This window comes from Lethenteron reissneri, chromosome 3 (genome assembly GCF_015708825.2).
Source record: "Lethenteron reissneri isolate LAM-NWPU_2019-01 chromosome 3, ASM1570882v1, whole genome shotgun sequence".
NCBI lineage: Eukaryota > Metazoa > Chordata > Hyperoartia > Petromyzontiformes > Petromyzontidae > Lethenteron > Lethenteron reissneri.
Window position 1 is genome coordinate 7,600,082 of NC_083781.1, and position 15,886 is coordinate 7,615,967.

General features: G+C 59.0%; 1 protein-coding gene across 1 annotated transcript; it reads right to left on the reverse strand.

The window, feature by feature from the left end:
- Positions 1–12,859: 12,859 nt before the first annotated feature.
- LOC133345854 (suppressor of cytokine signaling 3-like) lies at positions 12,860–15,032 on the reverse strand. The gene is made up of 2 exons (XM_061556891.1): positions 14,730–15,032; positions 12,860–14,207 (listed from the first exon to the last, which is right to left on the reverse strand). Exons 1-2 carry the CDS (start codon positions 14,746–14,748, stop codon positions 13,186–13,188), a joined length of 1,041 nt encoding a protein of 346 aa, XP_061412875.1. The 5' UTR covers positions 14,749–15,032; the 3' UTR covers positions 12,860–13,185.
- Between the last annotated feature and the right edge of the window lie 854 nt (positions 15,033–15,886).

The window sequence follows — 15,886 nt, forward strand, 5'->3', positions numbered from 1 at the left end:
ACAAATACAGACATTGGGACTGTGCGAGTTTCCGGGTTTCAATATGAGTATATGTTCCCTGTGACGCTATATGGGTATCTACGTAGCTACATGGTTTCAATAGGAGTATATGTTCCCTGTGACGCTATATAGGTTTCAATATGAGTATATGTTCCCTGTGACGCTACATGGGTTTCGATATGAGTCTATGGACGCCTCTACGCGATTCTGTGGTCCTCGTGTATCTCTATGCGTCTCTATGTGCATATTTGGGTCTCTATGTGAGAGCATGGGTCTGAGTGAGTCAGTACACTCCAACATGGGTTTAAATACCGAAATGTGACCGCATGGTCGTGACGCAGAACATACACAGTGGGTGTATTTACTTTAAAGAGAGGCAGTCAAATGTCTACTTGTGGTGAGTATGTGGGTCTCTGTGTCTTTAAACATAGAGAGGCAGGCATTCACACACAGGGGAGAAGAGAACTGCTCTTGAGCCTGGACTTGAACAGGGGCAGTGGAGTCGGCAGCACGGAGCGCTGCGGGGAACGGAGTTCGCTACTGGGGGCAGCAGAGCAGAAGGGGCGCGGTCGCACTGAGCGTCTGTCGCAGGAAGCCTCAGTGGAGTAGAGTGAGATGAGAGGCAGGAGAGTACTTGGAGGGGAGTAGAGTGAGATGAGAGGGGAGAGGCAGGAGAGTGTGTGGAGGGGAGTAGAGGGAAATGAGAGGGGAGAGGCAGGAGAGTGCGTGGAGGGGAGTAGAGTGAGATGTGAGATGAGAGGGAGGAGAGTGCGTGGAGGGGGGTAGAGTGAGATGAGAGGGGAGAGGTAGGAGAGTGCGTGGAGGGGAGTAGAGTGAGATGAGAGGGCATAGGTAGGAGAGTGCGTGGAGGGGAGTAGAGTGAGATGAGAAGGAAGAGGTAGGAGAGTGCGTGGAGGGGAGTAGAGTGAGATGAGAGGGCATAGGTAGGAGAGTGCGTGAAGGGGAGTAGAGTTAGATGAGAAGGAAGAGGTAGGAGAGTGCGTGGAGGGGAGTAGAGTGAGCTGAGAGGGGAGAGGTAGGAGAGTGCGTGGAAGGGAGTAGAGTGAGATGAGAAGGAAGAGGTAGGAGAGTGCGTGGAGGGGAGTAGAGTGAGATGAGAGGGGAGAGGTAGGAGAGTGCGTGGAGGGGAGTAGAGTGAGCTGAGAGGGGAGAGGTAGGAGAGTGCGTGGAGGGGAGTAGAGTGAGATGAGTGGGGAGAGGTAGGAGAGTGCGTGGAGGGGAGTCGAGTGAGCTGAGAGGGGAGAGGCAGGAGAGTGCGTGGAGGGGAGTCGAGTGAGATGAGAGGGGAGATGCAGGAGAGCGCGTGGAGGGGAGTAGAGAGAGATGAGAGGTAGGAGAGTGCGTGGAGGGCATCTATACCACAGGCGGCTTGGAGTGGGGGGGTTGGGCTGGGGGGGGTGAGTTCCAGACAATGGGGGCAGCAGAGACGCCCGGGTGACAGTGCAGGCGACTGAGAATAGCCCATCCTGGAAATGTGCGCACTCCCCCTCCCCCCCACAGTTTCGTTAAACGAGACTCATTGCGGAAGGCCGCGAGACGCCCGGGGAACGCCTCTTGCCTGTGCCCCGGGGTTCCTGTAAAACGAATTTGACTGCGCGGTCTCTCGCCAGAGCGACGCGTACCGCCTGCTGCACCTGGACAGTTCCTGATAATGTCGTCACTGCGGCCAGCTGGGTCTCAGGCTGCTGCTGCTACTGTGGGTAGCGTGCAGGGAGGGTGTGTGGGGGGGTGCGAGGTGAGAAGATGGGAGGGAGGGAGGGTGGGGTGTGTGCAAGGTGAGAAGATGGGAGGGAGGGGGGTGGGGGGTGTGTGCGAGGTGAGAAGATGGGAGGGAGGGGGGGGTAGGGGGGTGCGACGTGAGAAGATGGGAGGGAGGGTGGGGGGGGGAGAAGATGGGAGGGATGGAGGGTGCGCGCTCGTGGTTTCGCGTGACGGGAAAAGCCGTCGATGATGCAAGACGCCTCCCTGTGCCTTTAGCGATGTGTCTTCTCGAGCCCGTGCCGCTGAGCGGGGAGATGGAAGCGGCTCCCGCAGCAGGAGTCGGTGCAGGGCCCCCTCGCTGCGACACGTGCCAGGGACCCCCCGGGACACTCGTGGCAAGAGTCGGAAGGTTTTATTTTGGGGGATGGGGGGGGCTACAATTCTCATCCACCCCTACCCTCCACCCCCTCCCCTCCACCCCCTCCCCTCCACCTCCTCCCCTCCACCCCCTCCCCTCCACCCCCTCACCTCCTCCCCCCGGCTCTGTTTGTCGTCGTGGGAGGTCGAAGGCAGTGGACATCTGCTGTAGGGCCGGTGACGAGGCGTTGGTTCTCGACGCTGGCTGCACGCGTCAAGTCGGATGGGTGGGGGGGGCGGGCTAGGGTGGGTGGGGGGAGGGGATGTGCCCCCTCCCCCCCCACTCGTGGACATCAACAACTCAGCAGCACATTCGTCAATGACGCTGCTCTTCAAAGAAGACAAATAAATATCGTAGGCGACGTTTCGGGTACCCGCCCTTCTTCACAGAAGCAGTGTGCCCCCTCCCCCCACCATTAAGAAGAAGTTCCTCGCGAAGGCTGGCGGGGGGGGGCACTCGAGTTACAGAGCTCATGGCGGGCGCTGTCCGTGATTACGCCACCACGACTCTGCGCCATCACTTCCTTCCTGCTGCCAGATTCCGTAACAGTTGCACAATCATCAACACCCGCCACCTCCAGAAGTCGGCCCTCGCGACTTTTCCCCACTCACGGGGATTTACCCTGAGCCGCGGTGGGGGGCGGGGAGGAGGGGAGGAGGGGTGCCCCCACTCGTCACGGGCTAGCGGAGTTTCACTGGGAACCTTCATCTGTGGATGTGACATTATTATATTATTTTGTATTATTATTCTCATTATTTTTTTTATTTCGATTTAAAGCTTTCGTGACTGCAGCATGGATTCATCTTCTTGGTTCTTTCGGTAAAGTCACGTAGAAGGAAAATAATAAAATAATTTCGATTTAAAGCTTTCGTGACTGCAGGGATTCATCTTCTTGGTTCTTTCGGTCACTGAGAATTATTTTATTATGTTTTGTTTTTATTATTTTATTACTTCGCTTCTACGTGACTTTACCGAAAGAACCAAGAAGATAATAAAATAATGTTTTCTTTTTCTTTTTTTATTGTTTTGTTCGCCGTGAATCTGTCAGCCGACACCCCGCGTAGCCTACACAGCCTGCTGGGACGTGAGAGCCAAACTCGCTTCCTCAGGTAGAGTCGACCGCGAGAGAGAGACTCAGGCGCGGTTTGGAGATCACTGAAATGCACCGTGGCCGGGAATTCGAACTCAGGTCGTCTGGTCTGTTTATATATACAGAGGACAGATATGATATATAGAGAGTATACGGTGTGTGTATATATAGTGCGATGAGGAAGGGTCATTACCAAAAACGTCGGACATTAAAGGAGAATGTTGTGAACGTGTCAAGCTCCTTGTTGGCTGTGCTTGTGCACCACTGCCAACGAAGCAGCAGCAGCAACAACAGCTGCTACACCACCAGCTATTGCGCGCTAACCGCTGCGCCACCGCTCCGCACTCACTGAACTCACCAAACGCGGCATTCGGATGTGCGGATGTCTGTTGCTCCATTCTCCACCGCAGCGCGTCATCCTGCCGGCCACATCTTCCTCCATCGGACACCCCGCCGACGCCACAGGCAGCAGCAGCAGCAGCATCATCGCCCCTGGTTCCCATCATACACCTCACTCGCTCCCCGCTATGAAGCAATGGGGCCGGGATATTTGCGCAATTTTGCCGAACCGCTGCTTCTGTGAGTGGAGTTTACACGTGCTGACTCAGCAGCACGTTACATAATTCCAGCTGACTTTCACGTCATAGCCTTCAAAGTGCACCTAGCCTGGCACATAGGGTACACGGGGGATCTGTGTGTGTGCGTGCTCATGACCGGCTCCGGTTTGACAGCAGAGGTCTCACTCCGAATCAGTCGAGCGACATTATCTTTTCATCGGCTGCGTAACGCTGCTGTGTGGAAGCTACCTGCTCTGTCGCTCCACACGAAGCTTCAGGTCTTCTTGGCCACGGTCATGCCCTCCCTTCTCTACGCTTGCCAAACGTGGACCCCCCTTAATTAACATCTTCGTCGGTTAGAAACATTTAGGCTGGCCTACCGACGATCCCTCCTGGATTTAACCAGGCTAGATTGTGTGAGGTGCCCAAAAATACTTGAAAGATCTGGAGAAAGTCCCATCGGTGCGCTCCTCCGGCAGGAAAGGCGGCATTGGCTGGGTCATGTAGCCCGCATGCCCAGCCACCGCATGCCTAAACAGCTTTTGTTCGGCTGGATCGAGGGGGCTAAACGGGCGCAGCACGGGCTAGAGAAAAGATGGAGTGATGTGGTACAAGAGGACATGGAGCTAAGTGGACTTACCAGCGGTGTCAAGATAGGCCTCTATGGAGGAGGCTCGTGAAGGACGCTGCTACTGGGCAGTTTGAGGCAGTCGCCCTCCAGCAACAACGGAGGGCGGAGGAGCGACGCTCACAACAACGAGCGGAGCGCCGGGTGTCTAAAACACAGCAAGTTGGCACAGTAGGGGGCACAGGTGGTGCATCGGTGAGTCGTCTCAGTCAGTCGACCCGTGGCACCTTCTGGGTCTGCCCCCTGACCTCCTGCCAGCGATCGTTCGACACTTCACGTGGCCTCAACGTACACCTAGCCTGGCACAAGCGCCGTGGTGACGTCATCGCCACTTAGTGGCGAATAGCGGTTGTTGTTGTTATTCTGTGTGGCGTGTGTGTGAGTGTGACCTGAGTTCGATTCCTTGGCCACGGACAACATCAATGACGAGTGATATCAGAACTGGTCCTACCACACCCACCCCTCCTCCCTAATCATTCACAAACCCGCACTCGCCAGCGTGGTGAAATATGGTTAAACAATCCTCGTAACAGTCACGGCGTAGGGAGGTCTGCATCCAGCAGTGGATTGCAAATTGTGATAACACTACCTGTAGGTGTAGGGAAGCTTTAGAGTGTCCGTACATTCGGGCTGGCTCCCAGCCTGGGAATGACATCTGACTTCGGTTGGCAACTCAACACACTTTGGGTGTGGCTTAACCGTTCCCTTCACCATCCTCACCACTCCATCCATAGCCTCACCACTCCCTCCACCAGCCTCACCACTCCCTCCACCAGCCTCACCACTCCCTCCACCAGCCTCACCACTCCCTCCACCAGCCTCACCACTCCCTCCACCAGATTCACCACTCCATCCACCAACCTCACCACTCCCTCCACCACCCTCACCACTCCCTTCACCATCCTCACCACTCCATCCACCAGCCTCACCACTCCCTCCACCAGCCTCACCACTCCATCCACCAACCTCACCACTCCCTCCACCACCCTCACCACTCCCTCCACCAGCCTCACCACTCCATCCACCAACCTCACCACTCCCTCCACCACCCTCACCACTCCCTCCACCAGCCTCACCACTCCCTCCACCAGCCTCACCACTCCATCCACCAGCCTCACCACTCCCTCCACCATCCTCACCACTCCCTCCACCAGCCTCACCACTCCCTCCACCACCCTCACCACTCTCTCCACCACCCTCACCACTCCCTCCACCATCCTCACCATTCCCCCCACCAGCCTCACCCCAGCCACCAGCCTCACCATTCCCCCCACCAGCCTCACCCCCTCCACCAGCCTCACCCCCCACCCCACCAGCCTCACCACCCCAGACACCCCGCCACGCCTATTCCCGGAGAGCGCCTCTTTCTAGATCCCTCGGCGAGGGGGTTTGGGTGGGGACCCCGTGAGTCACGGGGAGGGGTGGCGGGGATTGTGGGGGGGGGGGGAGATGCTGAATGGGTGCTTGGTGTCTCTTACGGGAATGAGAGGTGGAGGATGGGCGGGGGGGGGCCTTGGGACGTGACTACTCATTGAGGTGTCACGCGCGATCCAGCTGTGTGGTCCGCTGACTCATCACTCTCGCGCACCCGGCTCCCCTTACACTCACAACACACAAATCCTATAAGCCAACCAAGGCAACGGTCCCCCCCCCCCCCGACAGACTGTGAGCGAGTCGCGCCCATGAAGACCGGGTGCTGTGGCCCAGGACTGCGCCCACGTTCTGAGTAGTTCAGGACCGGTTCAGATCGTTGCCACTGAATTGAGTCCGTGAGCGGGAATTGAACTCGGGTCGCCAGTGCCCTGACGACTGGTCTACCGCTCCCGATCACAAAACGAAGACAAAGATCCCCCGTATAGCCTGTAACAAACTGTAGGGGCAAGTGCTGTTAGCGAGCGCCTATAAAGGCAGGCACGGCACACGAGGGGGTGGGTGGCCACCACCACGCCCGGCCGCCTTTGTCTCCCCGGTGGCGATGTTTACTACACATCGCACCGGGTTCTCATTTGAGTCTGAGTCGACCTAGGGAAGGCCCAGGACCGGTTCAGATAATCATCACTTGGTCTTGGCCGTGCGCGGGAATCAAACCCGGGTCGCCAGGGTTCGAAGCGCAGCGTAGCGCTAACCTCTGCACTACCGCACACACGCAGACACACACGCAGACGCACACACACATGAACCCTAGCGCTAACCGCTGCACTGCCCCACACACGCAGACACACACACGCGCAGACACACACGCAGACACACATACACACATACACGCAGACACAACCCTAGCGCTAACCGCTACACTGCCGCACACACGCAGACACAACAAAGATCAAAGATCCCCCGTATAGCCTGAACAGACTGTAGGGGCAAGTGCTGTTAGCGAGCACCTATGAAGGCCGGAACGGTACACGAGGGGGTGGGTGGCCAGCACCACGCCCGACCGCCTTTGTCTCCCTAGTGGCGATGTTTACACACCGCACCAGGTACTCATTTAAGGCTGAGTCGACCTAGGGGAGGCCCAGGACCGGTTCAGATAATCGTCACTGGTGTTAGCCGTGAGCGGGAATCGAACCCGGGTCGCCAGGTTCATAGCGCAGCGCGCTAACCGCTACACTACCGCTCCCCACAACACGCAGACACACACACGCAGACACACGCGCACACCCACGCAGACACACGCGCAGACACCCACGCAGACACACGCGCACACACACACGCGCCCATTCACGCGCACACACACACCACTCATCGGCACGCCCAATGTCGACACTCAAACTCCCGTTTCATTGAATGGACGCAGAACTGAGCCCATTCACAGCGCGCGCGTGTGAATGTTGTTCAATTCTAGATTTGAAGTTTTCGTGACTGCAAGGATTCATACTCTTTGTTTTTTAAAGTCACGTAGGTAAAACATTTAATACATTCAATAAAATAGAATAAAAACAACTCAAATAAAATTAAATAAAACCACGACGTTTCGTGATTTGATTTGTTGCCACTGATTTTAGTCGGTGAGCGGGAACAACTCAAATAAAATGTAATCAAATCACGACGTTTCGTGATTTGATTAAATTTTATTTTAGTTGTTCTCATTCTATTTAATTTTACTTCTTTAAATTTTTACCTACGTGACTTTACCGAAATGTTGTTCAACTTTTTTGTTCTTGTTGATGTTGTTGATGTTTTTTCACGTGTCAACAAAAAATCTCGAACCACCGCCGACCAATCGCGATCAGATTCCTGAGACGCCGTTTTCGTTGCTCCAGAGCGCGGAGCCGACCCTGGGTGGTCCGGCCCACGGCGTCCCCGCGGGGCAGCAGCAGCAGAGGGGCCGTCCATAAATGACGTCACGCGATTTGGGATTTTTGACCTCCCCCCATCGTCACACGGCGTCACAAAAAGTCAGACCCCCCCCCCCTCAAATATGACGTCACAAAGCTCTGCGCCCCCCCCCCCCAAATAAAACATGCTTCAAATCGCTTTAAACAATTGTCATTGTAGTGCGTATTTCATGTGGCGCTGCACTCTGATGTTGTAGGAGAAAACATTTATTTAAAAAGTCTATTTAATTAAGTAGAACGTGTTGTCTATATTGATTTAAAGTTTCGCATTTTGACGTGACGTCACATTACTCAACCCCCCCCCCCCCTCGTCACACATCGTCACAAATGTTTGACCCTAGGTGCGTGACGTCATTTACGGACGGCCCCAGAGGTCACGGGGCGGACTTGCGGAGTGACCACCTCCTCCACGCGTCTGCCAGTCTGCCGTGCAGGTGACCGCACTACCGTGCAGGTGACCGACGTTTCGGTCGTAACACCTGAAGACGGCCGCTTGTGTTACGACCGAAACGTCTGTTTTATTTTATTATTTTTTCTACCCACGTGACTTTACCGAAAGAACCAGAGCGTATGGATTCCTGCGGTCACGAAAGCTTCAAATCTAAATTGCTCGATGGTTCTAATATCCAAGGAACCATCTCTTAGCTTGCGGGTCCGATGCAATACATAGCACAAACCATGCAGTCATAGACTCACGCAGAGAGCAACGGACTGAAACAGCGACCCACAGACTCACACAGAGGGCCACGCACTCACACGCCAAGACCAACAAACTCGCGCAGAGGCCCCCATGTGTGAGACGCCGCGAACACGCCGAGATAGCGACAACACGAAATAGATCATCGTGGGTACTTGTTGAGCCCGCCACGGAGGGAGAGGGAGGCGGGGGGGGAGTCCACGTTGTGTTTGGAAGTTGCCAGGTGAGGGGGGGAGGGGCCCAGGTGAGAGGGGGGGAGCCCAGGTGAGAGAGGGAGGAGCCCAGGTGAGGGGGGGGGGAGGCCAGGTGAGGGGGGAGGAGACCAGGTGAGGGGGGGGGGAACCCAGGTGAGGGGGGGAGCCCAGGTGAGAGGGAAGGAGCCCAGGTGAGAGGGGGGGGAGGCCAGGTGAGGGGGGAGGAGACCAGGTGAGGGGGGGGGAGGAACCCAGGTGAGAGGGGAGGAGCCCAGGTGAGAGGGGAGGAGCCCAGGTGAGAGGGGGGGGGAGCCAGGTGAGATTTCGAGGAGCCCAGGTGAGAGGGGGAGGAGCCAGGTGAGATTTCGAGGAGCCCAGGTGCTGGACACCCCACCCCGCCGCTTTTCTCGGAAGGGGCGGGCGGCCAGCGCGTTTTGAATACACACAGAGAGAGCGCGATTTCTCTACAGCCTCCCTCCCCTCTTGTTCCGTGTCCCCCACCCCCCCACCACCACCACCGCTCCCCGTGGAAGAGGGGACCGTCAGTGCGGCGAGTGGCCGTTGCGTCGTTTCTGGGAAGGAGACGGGAGGCCGCTGCTGCCGCCGCTGCCGCTGCTGCTGTTGCTACTGCTGCTGCTCGGGCTGATTGTGGTTTTGACTTTCGGGTCGAGTCGCCACGGCAGCAGCGCCATCGTTTCCGATAAATCGTTTATCTCCTCCGCTTTATCATCGCCGTTATCATCTCACATTACGCGTCAGCGGCATTGTTACCTCTGTAGCAGCGCTTGCATCTTCACCACCACCACCACCATAGCCATGCGGGTGAGGGGTGGGTGAGGGGTGGGTGAGTTGTAGGTGAGTGGTGGGTGAGTTGTAGGTGAGTGGTGGGTGAGTGGTGGGTGAGTGGTGGGTGAGTGGTAGGTGAGAGGTAAGTGAGTGGTGGGTGAGTGGTGGGTGAGTTGTAGGTGAGAGGTAAGTGAGTTGTAGGTGAGTGGTGGGTGATGGGAAATCGAAGTTTATTTTAGACATCACGTAACACAGCCTGCTGCTCATGCAGCACGCGCTAAGAGCTGCCGCTGTTGTTCGGGCGAGCAGAGGGCGCCTCGTGCAGTCGGCACTGCGCACGAGAGAGCGCGTGGTGGGAACTACGCCCGGCCGCCTTTGTCTCCCCGCTGCTGACGTTTACACACCGCGGCAGTTACTCAGGGACTGCCGCCACACCGAGGTCTCACCGCTGGTGGGGAGGAGCGAGATGAGATTGTGATCGCTCTGCGTGAAGCGCGCAGGCCGAATGCCGCTGTTATGTAACGTCGCGAACACTCCGTGCTCTCGGAAGGCGCGCGGGGTGAACGGTTATGGGACGGGGTGGGGGTTTGGGGGGGGTGTGTGAGTGGGAGAAGGGGGGGGGGTATTGCTATGGCCCCGGAAAGCGGTGATTGCTCGTGGTACACAATGGTCGGGGGGGGGGGGTGTAAGACGACCCGTGTGACGGTGACGACGTATGGCTAAGGGGCAGCGTGAGCGATTGCTCGGGGTAGAGTCACGAGGGGTCGGGTTAAAGTGGTGTGAGTAGAGGCATTGCGAGGGGTAGAGGTAGGGGTGATGATGTTAAGGGTTGTGACGAGGAGTACAGAGTTCGCAATAGAGAGATAGCGTTGAGGGCTATGGCTCGAAGCGTGGGGTTGGGGGGCTGGAGGAAGAGGAGGAGGATGAGGAAACGCGGAGTGGAATGGTGACTCCTGAAAATTCCCCGCTGGTGACGGCACGGAAGGTGACGCGCGGCGAGCGGACGGCGCCGCGAAACGGAACCCGCGAGTTCATTCACAGAAGCCACCACCACCACCACCCCCCACCTCCCTCCCTCCATCTCTCTCTTGCCGACCGATCGATCGCTCATTCAGCGGAACGATCGCGGCCACGTGCGTGAGTGCATCGTGAGACAGCGGGTGGTGCAAGTAGTTGGCAACACTGGGCGCACTGCGCACACGGACCCAGCGACGCGAGTTCGAGTCCCGCTCACGGACGAATATCCGAAATGGTTCTTAGTCTCCCCCAAGGTCGACTCAGCACTCTACAAAGACCCCCCCCCCCCCCCCCCCCATGTAGCCTTAACAGACTGCTGGGAAAAGTGCCGCTCGTTCGCACCTGTTGGTGTGGCCAGAACCACGCCCGGCCGCCTTTGTCTCCCCAGTGGTGATAGTTACACATCAAACCAGGTACTAATCTAAGTCGACTTAGGGGAAGGGCAATACATTGGTCAAAGATGTTGGCCGTGAGCGGGAATCGAACTGGGGTCGTGCGTGTCTCGCACCGCTCATTGGAGGTGCGGGGGGAGGACAACAGACGAGTTTTTCAATCTGGATTTGAAAGTGATATAGCTCCAGTGGCTTCCTAATATCTGAAGGAGGCAAGAGCGTTCCAGACGGCCACAGAAGGGCGCCTGAAAGCACCGCGCGACGGTGCGGTGACCGCCGATGGCCCAGCGGGTCGCCGCGCTAACCGCTGCGCCACCAATCCCCCGTCCGCAACCAACGCCAGCTCTGGTCCACAGCGCCGGCAGGCAAATTGCGACACCAGCCAGGTGAGCGGCGGGGCGGGTGAATCAAGGGGCACGTGAGTCACGGGGGCAAGGGAGGCAGAGGAAGACCACCTCGCACCATCGCTGCGTCACCCACGCACGCGAGGAATGTTTGAGATTTTTTATCGAGAAGTTGCCGAGCACAGCAGACACTGGAGACTCAAAGCGTCGGGCAGCCGGCAACGGGACGCACACGTCACCGCGTGTCTTGTCGAGTTGAATGGCCGAGAATGTTAACGAAGCCGTTGGTTTCCGTGCCTTACTGTTGCCAAGTATCCAGCGAGAATTATTGAGGTATCTGTCTGACCGCCAGAGGTCGCACCAGAGTCGCAAACGGGTACCCGTACCCGGCCGGGTACGGGTAGCCGGGTATAGGGTAGGGTACGGGTATCGGGTACCCGATTGCGACCTCTGCTGACGGCTCCTCTGTGGCCGGGCGGGTTGGACAAAGAGCGCCGGTCCTGCCTCGTGATTGGACCACTCAACCGGGGCCGCGTGTGATGTCTGCGGCCGCGTGCCGTTCATGAACACAGGATGATGGCCATGATGATGGCGGCGGCGGCGACGACGACGCTGCCCTCGACCGGAGTGCAGAATTAACCACCGCTCGGTCTCGTGTCGTGACGCAGACAGCGGCCAGCTGTGCCAACGTCGCAAGCGGCGTCTGGGGAAGGGACATCTCGCGTCTGTGAGGGTGCCCTCCCCCATCCGCCACCGCCCGCCGGGGACAAAGAAGCAGAGAGTTCGCCAGAAGTGGAAGTCGCTTTGGTTTATTTCGTCTCAGAAGCTCAAAGGCTCGCGCTCCCTCGTGCTCCTCGTTCACAATCATGTGAATCATCGACCACATCGCTCACCAACACCACAGTCACCGCCGCCACCACCATCAGCACCTCCACCACAATCACCACCATCGCAATCCCCACCATTCTCGCCATCATCGTGGTTGTCGACCGCGCACCAAACCCATCCATATAACTTGTGTCACCATCGCAGTCAACATCACCACCACTGCCGCAGCAGTCGTGACATGGTGGTGGTGGGTGGTGGTGGGTGGTGGTGGTGGGTGGTGGGTGGTGGTTGTGGTGGGTGGTGGGTCGTGGTGGTGGTGGGTGGTGGTGGGTGGTGGTGGTGGGTGGTGGTGATGGGTGGTGGTGGGTGGTGGTGGTGGGTGGTGCTTGACCTGACGGCCATCGTGGACTCCGTATAAATACTGCACACAATAAATATATCTTCCTCGCCGCGCACGCGAAACGTGACCCTTGACACCGACATTGACACCACAGTGAACACGTGGCCGTATTGCCTGTAAACACGGGAATTCAAGTAAAGTCTCACCCAGCCGTCCGGATCCGACGCGGCCTCAACCTTCACGCGCCCCACCTGCCCCTCCCGCGTCCCTCCATCACTCCCCCAGAGCTCTCACCAACGCTCCCCTCCATCTGCGAGCTCTCTTGTTCTCTTCATCTCTTCAGTTGCAGGTCGTCTCATTGCCCAGGATCAGAGCAACCCTAAGTCCCTCCATCGCAGGTCTCCGCGTTGCCAGGTCACCTCTTCCACAGTCCATGGAACACATGTTCCTCCCCCCCCCCCCAGTTGTGCCGTGAGCCCCCCCCCTCCCCAGTTGTGCCGTGAGCCCCCCCCCCCCAGTCTCTATTGCATCATAATAATAATAATAAAATAATCTACAAAACCACGTGGTGCACTGCGAACTCAGCCCTGGCAGGCACCCAACGTCCACCTTTCACAGTCACTCCGTGCGCGTGGTGGTGGAGTCGTGGGGTGTGGGGGGGGCCTTAGACATCCGCCATGGCTTTGGCACGGAGCCCCCCCCCCCCTCCGACAGAGTCCCAGCAGACAACCGGCAGAGTCACGTGTCCCGGCTTTACCCCCCACCACCCCAACACGCACCTCCTCCCAAATCGTTTGCAGGCGGTCATCGCCCCCGCCCCCTCTCTCCCTCTCCCCGTCACAGCTGGTAGGGGTACGTCTCGAGGTATCCCTGCAGCAGAGAGGGCAGCTGTAGCTGCTCGGGCTTGCGTCCCGCGAGCGCGCGGTGCACCGCCTTGCGCGCGAGGTGCTGCAGCTGCGGCACGCGCGTGTGGCGCAGAGGCCGCGTGAGCAAAAGCGGCGTGCGTCCCTTGCCCGCCACACCGGCAGCCGCTCTCGCCGCCGCCGCCGCCTCCTCCTCCTCCCGCTGCTGCTGCTGCTGCTGCTCCCGCTGCTGCTGCTGCGCTCGCCGCTTCTCTGCTACGGACCCCCTCTCCGTGACCGCGAGGGGCCCCCCTCTCTGTGCGTGCCGGTGGGATGCACCCCCACCACGGCCACCAGCCCCGCTCTGCGCGGCGGCGTTGTCGGCGTTGTTGTTGTTGTCGCCGTTGTTGAAGTCGACGCCGGGGGGTCCCGCAGGACGCACGTAGTGCTCCAGGAGCCTGAGCACGCAGTCGAAGCCGGGCAACGCGTCCCTGCGCTGGCTGCACTCGAGGCGGAACCGCCCCGCGTGCAGCTGCACCCGCACGCTCGTGGCGCCGAGCCGCGTGCGCAGCGTGAGGCTGAAGAGGTGGCGCGGGTCGGTGCTGTCGCGCACCAGGAAAGTGCCCACGGGCTGCGAGGCGAGCAGACGCCGAGCCTCGGGCCCGGCCACGGAGCCCCAGTAGAAGCCGCTCTCGGCCAGGGCCGCCACCGTGCGCTGCACGGCGAGAAGTTCCTGCGCAGAAGTGAACGAGCGAAGCCGCGTGGCCACGGGTGCCGCGTCCACTACCGTCACCGCCACCGCCGACGAGGAGGAGGAGGAGCGAGGGGGTCGAGGCAGCGGAGGGGACACGGGGCCCGGGTGCGGGGCCCACGCGCGCGGCTCCCTCCAGAGGCGCGCGGCTCGTGAGTCGGTGCCGGGCTCGCCAGCGAAGGGGCGACTCTCGGTGGAAGCGGCGGCGCTCCCCGCGGCGACCACGCGCACTCCCATCGCGGACGCTGCGTCCAACTCGCGGCGACCTGGCAGGGGAGGGAGCGGGGTTAGAGGTCAGCGAAGCTGTCGGTGCTGAACCTCAACTGGGCAATGACCTTAGCGATGGTTCTAAGACTGCTCCCAAATGTGACGAACTTTGAGCGTGGTGATAGCCCCTAAGCCTGACCGCCCAAAGCAAGGAGTTGCACTTCGATGCTGCATGAATACACAACACGCGATGGTGTGTTTGTGCCCTAACCCTGATCACTGACACTACTTGACCCTGACCCTAACCTTAGCCCAGACCCTGCTCATGAAGCTAAACACTCATTGCTGATCCAAACATGACCCTGACCTTGACCAGGTGAACATACGTGACAGGCTCTGGGTTGAAGTCGTTTGGGAGTAAACAGCCAAAACGCCCCAGCAGCGTATCAAGTTGATCGCGCCGTTACATGTCACATGCCACATGTCACATGTCGCCTGCCACCTACGCGTGTTAACATGTCACCAGGCACGGAGGGGGGGGGGGGGGGAGCGCCACGGGGCGCCGAGGGGGACCCGCTTACCCGGGCAGATGAACCCCATGGGCCGACGGAGTCCACTCCTCCTCTCGGCGTGCGCTCGAATCCCGATACGGGGCCGACGTAACGAGCGTGTCCCGGTAAACCGAAGCGTTGGTTCCCCGGGGGGTGAGGGTCGGGGTGAGTCCTGTAGTGTACGAGTCCCGGAGCGTTGGTTCCCGTGGGAGCCCTTGAGTGTACGGGTCCCCTGCGCGTGGGTCGCCGTGCGCGACTACCACCCGTCGTGGTTCAATCTGCCGCGACTGCGAACGCCTCTGGCTCGCGTCTTCTGTGCCTCATTTAAGAGAGCTGGGGGGAGGGAGGCAGGGGGAGGGAGGGGATTGGGGGCACTGGGTGGAGGGGCTGAGTTTCCTCAATACACGCGACGCGCACGTGGTTTCGCGGAAGAGATTCGCGCTGGGATTCTAGTAAGTACGCCTTACAGGAAGAGCAGCCCCGCCCCCACGCCGCCCCAACACCACCACCACCGCCGCCGTGTACACAGGGGCGAGCCCTCATCATAAGCCGGGCTCCCCCCCTCCCCTCCCTCTCGTTTACGTTTCTGTAAAGGCAGCGAGCGGGCAGGAGAGTACACGATGTTCCCTTTCGATTCACACAAAGAGCCCAGAGCCGAGTGATGCGAATAGCCCGGCTCCATAGCCCCCCCCCCCACACACCCCCACCCCCCCACACACACACACCCCCTCATTCATCCTTTACCTCACCCGTTTCTTGTGCCGGCCACTCACCGACTGACTCAACCTTCTCTCACTCCCCTCGCTTCTCACTCAAACCGCACTCGGCCACGGCGGGCACTCATTCGCTCGCTCGATCGCTCGAGTCGTTCGTTCGCCTTGTCGGACTGTGTTTGGGTCGCACGCGTTGTCGGCGAGCGCACCTATTAAGGCCGGACGCGGCACACGAAGGGGTCGAGGGCCAGCGCGGCCGCCTTTGTATCTCCAGATTCTCATTTGAGGCTGAGCCGACCACCATACACCGCACTCAACTCTGCACACACTGAGACTAATTGACTCACTGTACCACAAACCCACCCGCTCGCCTGCCCCTTCACTCGCCTGCTCACTCAAACACTCACTCACCCACCGGCTCATCTCATCAACTCACGCTCACTCACCGAGTCAGTAAGTAAGCGGGTTAGTGAA